The sequence below is a fragment of the Phallusia mammillata genome, chromosome 1, assembly GCF_965637545.1.
Source record: "Phallusia mammillata chromosome 1, kaPhaMamm4.hap1.1, whole genome shotgun sequence".
NCBI classification, from domain to species: Eukaryota; Metazoa; Chordata; class Ascidiacea; order Phlebobranchia; family Ascidiidae; genus Phallusia; species Phallusia mammillata.
In genome coordinates this window covers 8,415,895-8,430,486 of record NC_137252.1, presented here as the reverse complement: position 1 = coordinate 8,430,486, position 14,592 = coordinate 8,415,895, and the positions used below count along the sequence as shown (strand labels likewise).

The window sequence follows — 14,592 nt, the reverse complement described above, 5'->3', positions numbered from 1 at the left end:
GAATGCCAAATGCGCATAAGCACGACAATCGATTACGGCGGGAAAGACATCAGTTGAACCCGTGGTATTTTGCGAGCTGGCAATGTACACAACATTACAACCGTATGGGCCAGCGCTATGATCTAAGCCAGTGGTTCTTAACCTTTTTTCCTTGCTGCACCTCTTTCAAATCACCAACCAATTTTCGCACCCCCCTGGGTTTTTGTATTTATATAGAATAGACCTAACCAACCTTAATGATTCAGCATCCCCGCGGCCGCACCCCCTAGGAACAGTTCTCGCACCCCTGGTTAAGAACCCCTGATCTAAGCGTTTTGTAAAATTTACGTTTGCTGGTACGTACTTTGAACACGCAATAACTTGGATGTTAAAAACAAAGCTTTCTTTAAAAATTGAAGTTAACATAGACGGGAAAGTATAAAGCTTAAAATGCTCTGGTACAATTCCAATGAAAATCTGAAACAAAACAGAATATTTTAGCGACTTCGTTTTCCGGGTATACGCATGGTATCAACAATCACTTTTGTTTCAACTATATTTAGTATTTGCATGAACTTTCACTTGCGTTTCCAGTCTTGTTTGTCGCTGTACGTTTGTGCCTGCAAGTTTTACTTCGTTCCACTTACGCTGTGTGATCGCGTCATTAATACAGTTACTTTTGATACGAGATTGGGACAAAAACCACATAAAAATAAATGTGTATGGGGGAAAAAGAATCGCTAGAGCCAGTTCCAATGGTGCGAATATTTCAAATCCAGTCTGGTGCAGTAAAAAGTCAATTTTTGAAAAGTGAACAGTTCTTTTTCACGATTTTTAACAAATCTTCACGCAATGGAAACATTTCGGCCAATCAGTCTGGAGTTGTTATTTTCGTGTGAAAAACAACGGTGTAGTAACTGACAGATTGCCCCAATTGTATTTGACAGGAGTTTTTTTCCCGCATAGACTCAAGTTCACACAAGATAAGCGGATTCAATAACTCAAATCGTGACTCATCTCGTAACACTTATCACTCGGTCCAAACTTTAGTGTACACAAGTTCTGCCAAAAAACGCTAAAGTGACCTTGTATCCCTCACAGTTTAAACCAGTGGTTCTCAAACTCGGTTTTCGGGGCCGCATGCGGCTCCCAACTACTTATTTTGCGGCTCGCACCAGACCTCAGAAAACCACCAAACATGGCTATTTTAGCTTTCAAAGTAATATTCTTTAGTGATTTTCTCAAGGTTTCGTTTTTTTGCGGCTCCCTACACACTCAAAAAATACCATTTGGCCCTGACAATAAAAAAGTTTGAGAACCACTGGTTTAAACCATCGACAGGTTTGCACAAAAATTGCAATCTTATATATTTGAAAACTGAACAAACTGTACCTCACAATTAGGTACCTGCAGCTAACAAGGCCCATTAAAAAACTATTGCGTATAACTGAAAAACCATTTAACCGTTCCAGGCCAAATTCGGCATGATTGTTGCAGAGGTTGATATTAAACATCCATTAGATTTTGAGGACGTTTGCATGTTTTGTTTTTGTAGGATAACAGTTTTAAAAAAATTAAAACTTGGGCCTTAATACAAACCTATGCTGTTAATAAAGCCCAACATTTTCATGTTTTTAAAACGAGTCTAGAAACCAATCAGACTCATTTATACTTTGCTTCGGTCAAATAAAAGTTTAAACAAGCAACGTTATTAACTCATATTACACATATACTGTTAACTAAGACATATAACTGTTAATCTGAAGGTACTAAAAAAAAGAATAAACGACCCCTTGACATTTGATAACCAAAAAAACTAAATGAAAGATTACTTCCACAAACATCTTATTCGGACTTTTTATCTCCCTAAGAAAGCAAAAAAGCAAATGTTGTGCATATCAGTCGCCTTTAGTATAATAGACACTTGAGAAAATGACAAATTATCGTTGGGCCTTATTGCAAGCAATGGCTGACAAACAAAACCGTAATAAAATTTATTTGAAGTAATTCTTTTTTCCAGATCGGATAATGCTCCAATTAAACTAAAATGACCCCATTACTAATATATCTTAATAAGTTTTCATTTCGACAACACAACCTTTTCATTTTTGCTACCAATTTTAACAAAAAATAATAAAAAGTTGAAAATAAACACTTCTTAATTTGGATTGGTCATGATAACAATTACATATAACTTGCAGGTCCAAAACTTTGTAAATCATTTCAAGTATACATATATTTTAAAATTACATCAAAACTTAAGTATTTTTTCTGGCACATAAAAAAATATTAGCAGTGGGCCTTATTACCTTCCGGGCCTATATGCCTTCAGGTACCTTACTGTGATTCATCTTTTAAACTGATGTACGCTTGACTTAAGAACACCAAGGTCGTTTTCAAGCTCCCATTTGTGGAAATATTTAATGTGTAAACTGAAATTTACAAAAGTTTCACGTTCGTGGATCACGAATTCAATCACGAGGTATCATATGATTAGCAACTGCCATGGAGAAGCACAGGTTAACAGGTCCATGGTTACCGCTGGATAACAACAAAAAAACTTAATCATACAGTCAATACTTTGCAGCATCGAATGTAAAACAGGTACAAACGTAAAAGAGTGGCATATTTCTTACTGCTAAGTATCATTTAACAACAAATGTACCTTTAGGAAAACACAATAGGGTACGAACAAAAAAGCAAAGGGCGACATTTTTTATTACTCTAGGCAAGCGATGCGTTTGCACATCCCGCCTATACGGGGACAAAATACGAAGAAACTTATTCGGTTGACAAAACGCGATTAAGGTATGTACAAAAGCAAAAAATATGTACATACATTTGGGTGTGTGGCAGTGGTCATTTGTTATTGAAGTCATAGATTCTAATTAGTTGAAGAGCTCACTTTATGTTAACGTTTACAAACTGCACTAAAAAATCACAAAATCACAAAATACTTGGATCAACTATTTGTGTGACTTAGTGTTCGAAGACACCTGAGGAGGAACATTTTGTTCCACTCCAGCGCCACCTACCGGCTGCACGTTCGCCTTATCTGTTTCAGCACGGGGACTTTTGGCATGAGTTACGGCAGGCGAATGTTCCATTGGGCGTTGTTGGCCGCCAGGATTGCGATTCATATATGCGTTTGGATGTTGGTGATCACCATGCCATGCCGGAGGACCTTGTGGCATGGGGTATTGGCCCTGTTGCGGTTGCCAGTACATTCCTGGAGACCCTGCGTTTTCGTGTGGGTTAAAGTGCGCTTCCGGCTTCGAAAGATAAGTCATGCCGTCTGCCGCCGGTGGCTGATAGTTAAAACTCGACACCTGAGAGGTGTTAGGGTTATTCGGGGTCGGTGGCATGTTCGTCGGTGTAGCTGGAGCGCTTGCAAATCCTCGGTTCGGCGCTGGGTTAGGGCTCATGTACTGGTCTAACGACGGGCGCCGATGTGAAGCTGGACTCTGCTTTGTCGGGTGACGCGAGACCGTCCCTTGGTTACGCGGCTTAGGGGTTCCACTTCTGCTTCCGTGCGAACCTATAGGCGAAGGTGACTGCAAGGGTGACTGAAGGCGCGGAGACGAAACACCGTGTCCACCCATCTTCGGACTTGGGGTACTGAAAGCCGCAGGGTCGTACGATGAACCGGGTGACTTCTTCGGCTGGTTTGAGCGACTGCTTGGACGGTTAGGCACAATGGACCGGGGTACCGAAGTGGGTGATTTATCGGCATCCGGGCAAACGCACGGTCCTTTCATAATGATCGACAGGGCACCGTTAGGAAGACGTGCAGTAGTCTTACTTCGGTCGCCAGGGCGAGCAGCATTGGGTTGTGGTGGTCTGGCTTGGTATGGTAAGATGTTATTGCCAGTTTGAGGTAGCGTAGGCAAGTACCCGGTGTGCTTAAAATCAGCAACGGAAGTGGATTGCGGTGTAGAAGCGTTAGGAAACATCCTGTTGTTGCTATTGTTAATGTTTTGCTGCATCCCCATGTTGTCCATATATACTTGGCCTGTCATAGCTGGGTTACCCATCTGCTGGCCACCATGCATGGGATCGGAGACCATTTGAAACTGTTGGCCGTGGTTAGGTGGCATTACACCAGGCTGAAAGTTGCCAACAGGCGTATTTGGCTGCATTGGATAAGCCTTGACTTGTTGCTGTTGATGTTGCTGTTGATGTTGCTGCATCATTTGTTGTTGCATTTGTGGATGCTGCGGCTGCATAGCCATTGTCCGTTGCTGGTTTGGGTCAAACTGCGTAAACTGGTTTCCCATCTGGTTCATATAAACTGGTTGCTGGTTGACATTCGGGCCAAGGTGTTTGTTCTGGAAGTTTCCGACCTTACTGGGGTCGAAACCCGGAGGAAAGCCATGGGGCAATGGTTGACGAATCGAGACGTGCCGCTGGAATACTTGGCTGCCCGACATTGGCATCATAGGATCAGAACCAGCAACACTGGTCACATTGCCCGTAAAACTCATTCCCTGTGTACCGACATCACTTCGACTGATGGTCTCAATGACCGAAGACTTGGGGTCAGGAAAGTTTCCCCGTATCATTGGGTTCATCGTCGGTGCGTTTGGGTGCATTCCTTGCTTGTCTTGCATTTTAAACTGCGGAAATCGCTGGTTCATAAACTGCGGGTTGTTTTCCATCAACGGTGGTTGCTGGGGCACGCCTTCACCTTGCCCAAACATTCCCGGAAACTGTGTGGCACCACCAGGGGGCGTACACGGGGTTTTAGGTGGCTTCTTTTTACGCTGAGGCTTCTTGCGCTTTGGTTTGGCCGCTGTTGTCGCCCCTGCCGCTGATGCTACGGTGCCCATGATCGGTTGCTGGTTTGCGGCGTTCGCCATTCCAGCCGAGGCTTCTGTCTGAAGCAGGTTAACCAGTAGCGGGCTGGCCATGGACATGCCTTTTTCCTGTTGCATTTCGGCAGCTTTGGCCATGGTCTGGTTATTATAGGAAAACGGGAACTGTGTTTGATTCGCTGAACCTGGCGAAGTCATCGGATGCTGCATAGGGGCCTGGGTTGGCATATTGGTAACACCAGGCATACCAACGTGCTGATGAAACTGTTGTTGGCCCGTAGCTGGATTCACCATCGCCTGTTTGTACATGGGGCCTTGAGTGGAGTTGCTTCTCTGTAGAATGTTCTGGTTCGACCATTGGTTCTGCGGACTGTTCTTGAGTTGGTTCGTGTCCACACCGCTGGACATCATAGGAGCCGTGTTTTGCTGCGTGGGAAAGTTGTTTCCGGAGATGGGGGTTCTCGCCGAATGCGGGCTGTTGATTGCTTCCATACCGCCTGAAGGAAAGTAAAAAAAAGTGAAAATGACAATTTGCGTCTCTGTTCAGGCCATACAATCATTCTGTTATCAATAATTCTAAGTGTTATTTATTGGAAAATTGTAGGATTTCATGCTTTCGTTTTTTTTTATGTATGCACACAACTGTTTCTGTTTTCATTGACTTCCTGTATGCTTGAAACCGAAACCTTTTTGTTGTGATACAGAGTACAGTGTAGATGGGAAGAACCTAACCTTACGTCAGTTACCACGATTAGTTTCAAAAAACTTTTTGTACAAATAAACAAACACAAAAAAGCATTTATAAACGCTGTTGCTGCCAGGCATAATATTAACATTATAGAGCTCTCCTGACAATTGTGTTGATACAATTCGCTTCTACGAAGTTTTCCAAATTTTATAAATACAATTTCCAGAAAAGATTGACAAAAAAGATTTGTCATTTAAATATCACACAACTACTTGGCATTAAACGTTGCTCATTTGGAAAACTTATTAGGTTATATATACTTTGTCTACTTTACTATGGCAACCACAAACCTAGGCAAAAAAAAATTACCTGCAGGCAACTGTTGGTTCATCATGTTATTGTCTTGCATATGTTGATTATGTATGTTCATCATTGCAGGCGAGGCTCCTTGTCCAGGCATTTGTTTGTTGGCATTACTTGCTGGGTTATCCACTGCAAAACCGGCACTACTGTGTTGCTGGGTTTTACTTTTACTGGTCATAATGTTATCAGGACTAAAAATCTGACCAGGGGTGGAAGAAATTTGCGAAAAACTCTGAGACTGGCTTTCAAACGAGTCACTAAAGTTAGAACTGGTGTTGTTTTGGCCTGTGGTGACATTATGCCCTGACAAGAGGCTCTGTAGTTGTATACCCATGATATCTTCTTCTGGATTAATGCTAGTAGGCATTGCCGGTGGGCCAGGTGCCTGAGGCTGCGGATGTGCATTGGACTGATTCTGCATCTGTTGGTTCCAGGCTTCTGACACCATCTCTTCAACACTTGGTGACAATTGTGTATGACTTTGTTGTGGTATACCGTACTGACCACCAGGCCCCGAGGAACTTGGCGACATAAAATGAGGTTGAGTCATTCCACCTTGAACTGGGCTCTGGGGCATTCCTGCTACTTTTGGGTGAGACATTTTGGCAGCTTTGGGAGGAATTTTATCTTTTGGTTTCCTTGTCCTTTTTTTAGGAGCTGTGGCGGGTGCTGTCACAGGTTTTGGTGGTTTTATGGGCAACTGAGAATGAGGTGGGGCATTTCCTGATGAACCCATTACTTGCATGCTGTTGCCTGTAACGGATAAAATTACCATCATTAGTTTAAAGTAAATACTTGGCAAATAACACACATTATTGGACTTAAATTCATAACAGAATCTAATGTTCTTTAATACGAAGAGGTTTATTGAAACAAGATCCATTAAAATTTTCACAATTTATCAGAAAATGTCATCAAGGTCAAAATACTTAATGGGGCGGGATAGTTTAATCACACAAGTTTAAACAAACTTACTTGCCCTTTCTTGTTTGTGTCTAAACTTTTATTTCTATGTCTTTAGGACAGTGGTTCTCAAACTGTGGTACGCATACCACTAGCGGTACGCCACAACTTTTCAGGTGGAACGCAAGTAGCTTTCTGTGGTATACCTAATTTAAACCTAGTATTTAAAGTTCGATTGAAAATTGCAACTGAACTGACAAAACTGATCAGCCCTGGTTTAAACGAAACTCCTGGTTTAAACATTCTTTTGAAATTGCTAAATATGCTATCCGGTTTGAAAAAATTGGCCTGTTTCTTAGTCTATCTATTTGGTGGCATGCAGCTATAGAAAAAGTTGTCAGGTGGTACGCGATCCGTATAAGATTGAGAACCACTGCTTTAGGGTAAGTAGCTATCTAAAATTCTACAAAGTTTACCGACTAATCAAGCATGTAATAGAAAATGAATGTTTTGTTTTAACTGTATTTACCATTTATTTTTGCTCCATGTGAAACTTTGTGACTTCTGGTAGTCTGCTAAGCCTACATGTCAATCTTGTCCAGTGCATGGAATGCAGAACCCTCTTCATTTTGACTGCTGTTGCACTGAAATTCTGCATAGCTGATGCAATAAACCTATCCTGACTTTCTACCACTGTGGCTAAATTGAACAAATCACTAAATACTGAAGTATAATCTTACAACAAAACCTAAACCAATTCATGACACAGTGTTCCTTACAACATTTTTAATAATCCTGTAAGTATAAGTGACCTCCTCCAAATGCACACTGTAAAATGAAAGTAACGTAACACGAAAAACTTCAACTTGCAGACACAAGGGAATGATTTTCATACATTACATGACTTGAGCATAATATTTTCTTCCTTTGCTGTAATGTAAGTTATTGTCTCAGCAAGGTAGAGTCTATCTCAGCAATAATTTACATGCCAAAACCTTCAAATGTCAAGAGTTTGCAGAAAAACAAGACTCTACTCAGTACAACTATATTCCACATTGAGAAATAGGCTTAAAAGCTATTTTTTTGCATATCTTTTTTCTATCTTAGAAGGTATAGTAAAACTTGATTACTACCAACACTGACTTTTCAATTGCTGTCACCAATAAACCACAGCACCCACACAATTGTTTACAGGCAACAGAAACATTAAAAAGAAATTAAACACATCACCTGCACGGTTATCCGGTTGTTGTTGGAATACCACCTGCTGAGTGCTGCCTTCACCATCCGAAAATGAAAGCTTTATGATGTCTTCGCCTGAAAATGAAAGCCTGATTTCAATAGGATGCACAGTGCATGAATGACAGGTGTTACTAATAACAGAGCCAATCGAAAATACCCTTTTAAATTTCCGCAGTTGAATTGCCTTCTTCCTGTTTGCAAAGCAACTCATTTTAATACAAAACTGCAGCTCGCTGTGACATTGTTTTCAACACCACAATACTACTACATGAGTGTTTAATGAAACTCAAATGCCAGTTTTGTCATAATTTTATTTTGTAATAAATGTACCAATGCCGCTGTTTGTTGCACAACATTAGCAAAGTATTGTCTCCAGTATTTTACCTCACAAATCCATTTACTCTTGTTCTATAGAACATTTGAGTTCTGTTTCAAATACAAAATTTTGCTGCTAACTTTTTAACACACCCAAGAGGATAATTGTTAGCACATACAACTTTGCTGCTGGACAACTTATGTGCTGCCTAATATTGCAAGCAAGAAACAATGCAAGTTAAATTCCTGTTTCCTGTAATCTAACACCCACCACAGGCAATCTGTTGCTGGACAATGTGGCAGTGTTAAACACACTCCTGCTCATGGTATTTTTTTGTCATGTTATGTAAAATGTAAGTGTAGTTTATATACAACATGTTATAAAATCCAAAAATATATTTTGGTTCTTATTGTGAAGTAGGAGAATTGTAAAAAACTAGCATTGTCTGACATTGCATCTTACATGGTTTCCTAACAACACGCAAAATAATCTGAAACGCATTTTGCAATATAATGATCAAATAGATACAATGCCAATACATTTTTTGCTCTCAAACTTTGTAAACATGGGCTTCACATAAAAGGATAAGCTAGCAACAATGCAAAGAAAGATGTAGCCTTATTATGATTAAGTTTGTGATGTAGATCTTTTACAACAGATTTAAACCCATGTATGCTTTTACATACTGATTACACTGATAATAATGTGTTGATAGTTTACATTAGGATGAGGTAAAGAAAGTCATTTCCATTTCTAGTGTAAGTATATATTGTAAACCATACCCACTAAAAGCATCGGGGTGCTTTAACATTTAAGATACGAAACTGAAACTTATAAATCATAAAACAAAGTGTAATGGAGAAGTTTAGTGTGAATTGTTTAAGAAACCTAATGTACATAATTTGTACTCTCCAGCACAAGAATCTCAACACAGACTAAAACTCAGTGGTACTTTTTTAAATAAGTAAGTTTCGTGACTGCCTACTTGCATACTCTACTTACAGTACAAAATGCCTGGAAAACCAAAGTTGTACATAAAACCCAACATTATGTGTCCCATCACATGGTAAAATGTAAACATCAACACAAATGTGAATCTACAAACCTTCAACTTGCACTGAAAGAATACCAAGCTCATTTAGTTGATTGTTATTTGACATCGCCATCATTTTTAACTTGTTCGCTGCCTCTCGTGGGATGCTGAACGTTACTTTCACACTGTTCCATGGCTCCACCTTGGTGACAACACAACCTGAAATAAAGTAAGGTAGAAACAATCTGTTATTGAGCATAATTTTAAAGATGTGGTGTACATAAATTTGAAACCTATAGTCAAACAGTAAAGTGATATGAAAGCTACCGCCTGTGCTCATGTCACTGACAAAGAGTTTTTCTTTCATTTAGTGTTGTTGACAATTGATGTCAAATTTAATTTAAGCTACAGTAAGCATATTGTTACAAGTAAAAGTTGAAGCGATAATGTTTATTGTAAGGCCAAAGTGTATTTTTCTGCACCAGAACAGAAGTATGAAACTTATTGGTTCACATTGATTTGGTTTAATTGGTAACCATAGAAACATGTTATAAAAGTCAAACATTTTGTCACTTACTTGTTCCAATCACACCAGACAGGCGATGCTTAAGATTTTCAACCTCCTCTTTTATGTTACCATCATAATAATTGCCCTCATACACCACACTCACATTCATGATAACCTGAAAAAAACAGGATGTATAAAATTGCAAGCCAAAATCTGAAGGCTTGAAGAGACGTATCCACTGGCTTGTTGTATAATAACTGTGAGAACCAGCACTTTTAAATCACATGTTCCAAAGCCATATGTGACTCTTAACCATCATTCTACAGCTGTGAAAATTATTACTAGTTTAATAATAGAACAGGTGAAAAAGATTTTAAAACATTGAAAACTCTGGTGAGATGTGCCGCTTCACCAAACTTAAATCGCATCTGATAACTAATCCAGAAACTAAATCCAGAACAAATAGGTTTCATAAGATAACAGAAGTAAGGCAATATTTGGCACAAAAATATTCTAGGCAAACTTTCCAGTACCAACTAACAAAAGAGTGTAGACCATCCGGATTTCAGCCCTGATGTGGTTGAGCAATTATGTGTGCACTTGTAGTTCTGTATGTCATCATTAACCCTTTAACTGCAGCAAAGACATGGTCAATTGTAAATCGCGATAGAATAGAAAGTGGTACATTTTTTTCCTAACTGGGGTGCGTTTGAAAGCTTATGTGTAGCTACTATTTGCATCAAAAAATTGAAAGGTTTGTATTTAAAAAATGTATTTACATGAATGACCTTTTTTTAAGTTTTGTTTTCTAACTTCATTTTTTTGTTTTTAGACTTGACTGATTAGCATACAGTTACTTTAAAGCTATTTTAGGGCTTTGCTGGCACACTGCGGTGATCTTTGTTTACAGTTTGACAAACCTAAAGCTGTAACTGACTCTTGGAGCGCATTTACCTGTGGCAAACAATGGGAAATTTCACTAATTCAATGGACAAGAAATATCGAAAGGACAATGCAAAGTACCCTCTAATGCATGTTTTGTTCTTTGACATTACATTCTTTTAAAGTGTGTTGGGCATCTTTCTTTTAAGGGTGCAATGCTATCTAATAAACAAATAGCTTTATTAAACACCTTCCGACTACAATATGGGTGTAATTGACTAATTAATACAACAATTAGTCAGTAAAGTGTAAAATTGCTAATAGAAATCTTTTAACACAAGATACAAGACCAGAAAAACATATTTTTAGTGTTTAGCACAATAATAAAACAAACCAAAATTTATATTTATGACATTACATGCCAACTGATGAGGTCATCAAAATAATTGCACATGACTTTTTTTGTGAAAACAACCTGTTAATTAACTTGAAGCTAATATTTATGTTGAAAACGTTTCTACATGGTGTTTTTTCTAAAAAAAATACAATCAAAATTATGCAATTTCTAGGTGATGATGTCATTAAATTGTTTTTTTTTTACTTTTAAAAAATTTCATACAAAACAACTTTTCCAAAGAAAGTTATCGGCTATCTCTTGGAGAACATGACCCCTAAAAAGAAAATGCATAATAGGTAGGGTTCCTCTATTTCTCGACTTTTTCGTTTCTCGAGAAACGAGAAATTAAAAATCCATTTCTCGAGAATCTCGGGAGTCTCAAAATTTTTATTTAAGCCGATTTTGTAACAAAAAAAAAAATCCGATTGTACGTTTTTTCGCTTCTAGTAGCGATCGCAAGTAGTGAGTCGCTAGCAAATCAGCCAAAAACGAAGCGACTGTTATAGATCTTACGCAACCAGGCGTGACTTCTGCCTGGGAAAGGTGAAAGTTTAGCGGCAACGCACGTTAAAAATCGCTGTTTCGGAAGCAAAATAAGAAAGTTATGTGCCCACTCCGCTTTAGAGGCGAGTTGAAACGAAAAATACATGTAATAAGAGGTGTCGCATTTACTTTTTGTTTAAGATACGTAATTTTTCTCGAGAATTTTTTATTTATTTCTCGAGAATCGAGACTCGATTTTTTCGAGATTTCTCGAGAATTTCTCGAGAAGGAACTCTAATAATAGGCATAGGTTGAGGATATGTTTTATAAAACATTTATTTGAGCAAGTTTGTACGGAGCATCTATTATTAGAGTATCTGTTATAAAAATTATTAGAGTATCTGTTATAAAAACATATCACTTCCACGTTCCACCCTAACTGGCTAATTGACAAGCAGAGTGTAACAAGAATTAAAAATCAACCAATTACACATTGTTGACTAACTAAAAACTGGATTGCTGACAAACTTAATTCACTTTTGACTACAACTCAATTATTTTGTTATTAACAACATATTTACACTTTTGCAAGCAATACACTTGAAGGGAAACTGATAAAGGGCTTAAAAGGGATAAACCATGTCATAGATTTACAATCACATGACATTGCGGAATGAAAGTTAACTAGAAGAGTGGCTTTCTGATATACTTCCATTTTATATATTCTATACGATATTTACCAATTTACTATACACATCATTTGATCTACACATATGATTGTTTTTGTAAACAAAAACAAATGGGTCCCCACACGCGCGTTTGTGCAGATTTACAGTAAACAAAGATTCTTAAGGACAAATTTTTAGAAAGCATTAACCCAACAAAAAAAAATTGTTCGTATTCTTTTTGCACTCTTATTGTCATATAATTACAAAAACATTAAAAAACGTAACAAATACTTTAATCTAATATCTTGCTTTGACCCAGATATTGTCGTCCAAGGTCGGATTTTGAACACATTTTTTTTTAGAAAGCTGTAACAGTTGTGTTACAGACACTTTAAATTAAAAAGCAATTTGCTACAAGTGTATACACAACAAATTGTTTTTCATTTAACTTTGTTTCGCAAAACGAGTACCATTGACCTGTAGTAACCTCTCAGTGTGCACACGCCAAACGACTGTTTGACTTTTGACACCGTTTTCAATAGCATGCCGTCCTTGGTGTTCAACAATACTGTTAAGCCTAATTTATACATGAGTATTGACTCCTAAATTGATTGTCAAAAAAACGCTACGTTATGACGAAAGAAAGGTCTGAACTGTGTTTGTAATACCTACTAGTTGACCTTAAGTAACCCGTGATCATGCGGCGGCCAACCTGACAACAAGCATTTAAAAAAACATTTATTTGGCAAAAAAGTCAAGTTAACTTTTTCATCTTTACTTCGATTAACATAGTTTTGCTTGACATATACAAAACCGAAGCACGGTTATTAGGTTTAAATCATGTCATAGGTGTAAAACCTTCGCCAAAACTAAAAACGTGAGTGATAACTTAATAAAATGACATAGCATTGCTGTGCACAACAGCTGATTTCTAATCACTGAAACGACGTCTCGTAAAACGTCTGTCCGACGTCAAGCTGAGCCCTCCCGCTATCGTAAACCAGTGAGTTACTCTCTTGGTACTTCTGCCTACAGTGTCTTTCTTGACCAAACGAGCATTAGACACATTTACGTTTCGGGGGCCTGTGGGTGAACCGCTGGGTCATTCGGGGTCAAACTTCTAGAGAATCAAGTTCAGATCGATAACTAAGATATGTCCAAATTTGAATAAATTTGAAGTACTTTTTCTTTACCAAACCAGCGTTAAAAAATTTACGTTTCGGGGGCCTGTGGGTGAACCGCTGGGTCAATCGGGGTCAAACTTCAGGTGGACCAAGTTTGGATTAATATCTAACATGTGTCCAAATTTCAATAAATTTAAAGCACTTTTTCTTGACCAAACGAGCGTTACAAACCAGCGTTAAAAATTTTACGTTTCGGGGGCCTGTGGGTGAACCGCTGGGTAATTTGGGGTCAAACTTTAGGTGGACCAAGTTTGGATTAATATCTAACATATGTCCAAATTTCAATAAATTTAAAGCACTTTTTCTTGACCAAACGGGTCTCACAAGCCAGCGTTAGACAGAAAAAAGAATACGGACAAAAACAATATATATGTGTCCCCTTCAGGGAAGGGGACCCATAATAACCAACAAACGCCAATTTTTATTTGCAAATTGAAGTTACTGCACCAAATTAGGGCTAAAAACGCATTTGACAGAGCAAAATTTCAATAATACACGTGTCAATTTGACACATTTATGTCACAATATAAAATATTGCTATAACACTCACAAATGATTTTCAAATTAAAGAAAACTGCAAGAATAACCAATACTTCATAAAATGTAATATATCACCACCTTACCTTTCAAATTGAAGAGGGTGTAAGAAAAAAAGGTCTCCTAATTGAAGAAATTCATCGTTTTCTTTCACTTTGTGACAAAGCACAAACCTACACAAAGCTCAGGTTGCTCAGTTTCTGTCCTGCAGGATAAATGCCGGCTACAGCGCCACCAAGAAAGAACAAGAGAAAACTCGTTTTTAAAATTGCCGATTAAAAATGTTGCTACCGGTAAAAGTACTGTCAAACGTAAAAACAATTACATATATGTTAAAAAGTACCTTTCCTTTCCTATTGAACCCTCTTCGATGCTTTTCTGCTTCTATGTTACAAGTGTAGCCTAGCCTTACATGGTAAATGTTGTAAGCATAAAATCAAATCAAACGCACGGCATACGTTGTTTTATTTTAGGTAAGTTTAAACCATACGAGTTTTCGTATTGTGCTAGCAATCAAAAGTTAACGACTAACGTGGCGGTTTCTTTGAAACAGTTCAGTACAGTAGCGTAGGCAGACGAAAATTTTGGGAGGGGC

At 38.3% G+C, this 14,592-nt stretch overlaps 1 protein-coding gene across 4 annotated transcripts; it reads right to left on the bottom strand.

The window, feature by feature from the left end:
* Positions 1 to 2,372: 2,372 nt before the first annotated feature.
* On the bottom strand, positions 2,373 to 14,285 carry LOC145224567 (uncharacterized). Of its 4 annotated transcripts, none has more exons than XM_080091108.1 (7): positions 14,084 to 14,285; positions 10,380 to 10,479; positions 9,916 to 10,021; positions 9,411 to 9,557; positions 7,978 to 8,064; positions 5,851 to 6,597; positions 2,373 to 5,290 (listed from the first exon to the last, which is right to left on the bottom strand). In XM_080091108.1, exons 3-7 carry the CDS (start codon positions 10,013 to 10,015, stop codon positions 2,946 to 2,948), a joined length of 3,426 nt encoding a protein of 1,141 aa, XP_079947234.1. In that variant the 5' UTR covers positions 10,016 to 10,021; positions 10,380 to 10,479; positions 14,084 to 14,285; the 3' UTR covers positions 2,373 to 2,945. The 4 variants fall into 4 exon arrangements, with proteins under 4 accessions (XP_079947234.1, XP_079947242.1, XP_079947226.1 ...); XM_080091116.1 differs by having other exon boundaries at positions 10,388 to 10,479; XM_080091100.1 differs by lacking the exon at positions 10,380 to 10,479.
* Positions 14,286 to 14,592: the final 307 nt, after the last annotated feature.

What these genes read in the sequence shown, in the direction of transcription:
- LOC145224567 (XM_080091108.1), bottom strand. Translation starts at nt 10,015, where the DNA reads ATGAATGTGAGTGTGGTGTATGAGGGCAATTATTATGATGGTAACATA. An exon ending in GTCTGGTGTGATTGGAACAA is followed by an intron (nt 9,558 to 9,915) that starts GTAAGTGACAAA and finishes ACTTTATTTCAG; the next exon opens with GTTGTGTTGTCACCAAGGTG. An exon ending in GAACCAACAGTTGCCTGCAG is followed by an intron (nt 5,291 to 5,850) that starts GTAATTTTTTTT and finishes ACTTTCCTTCAG; the next exon opens with GCGGTATGGAAGCAATCAAC.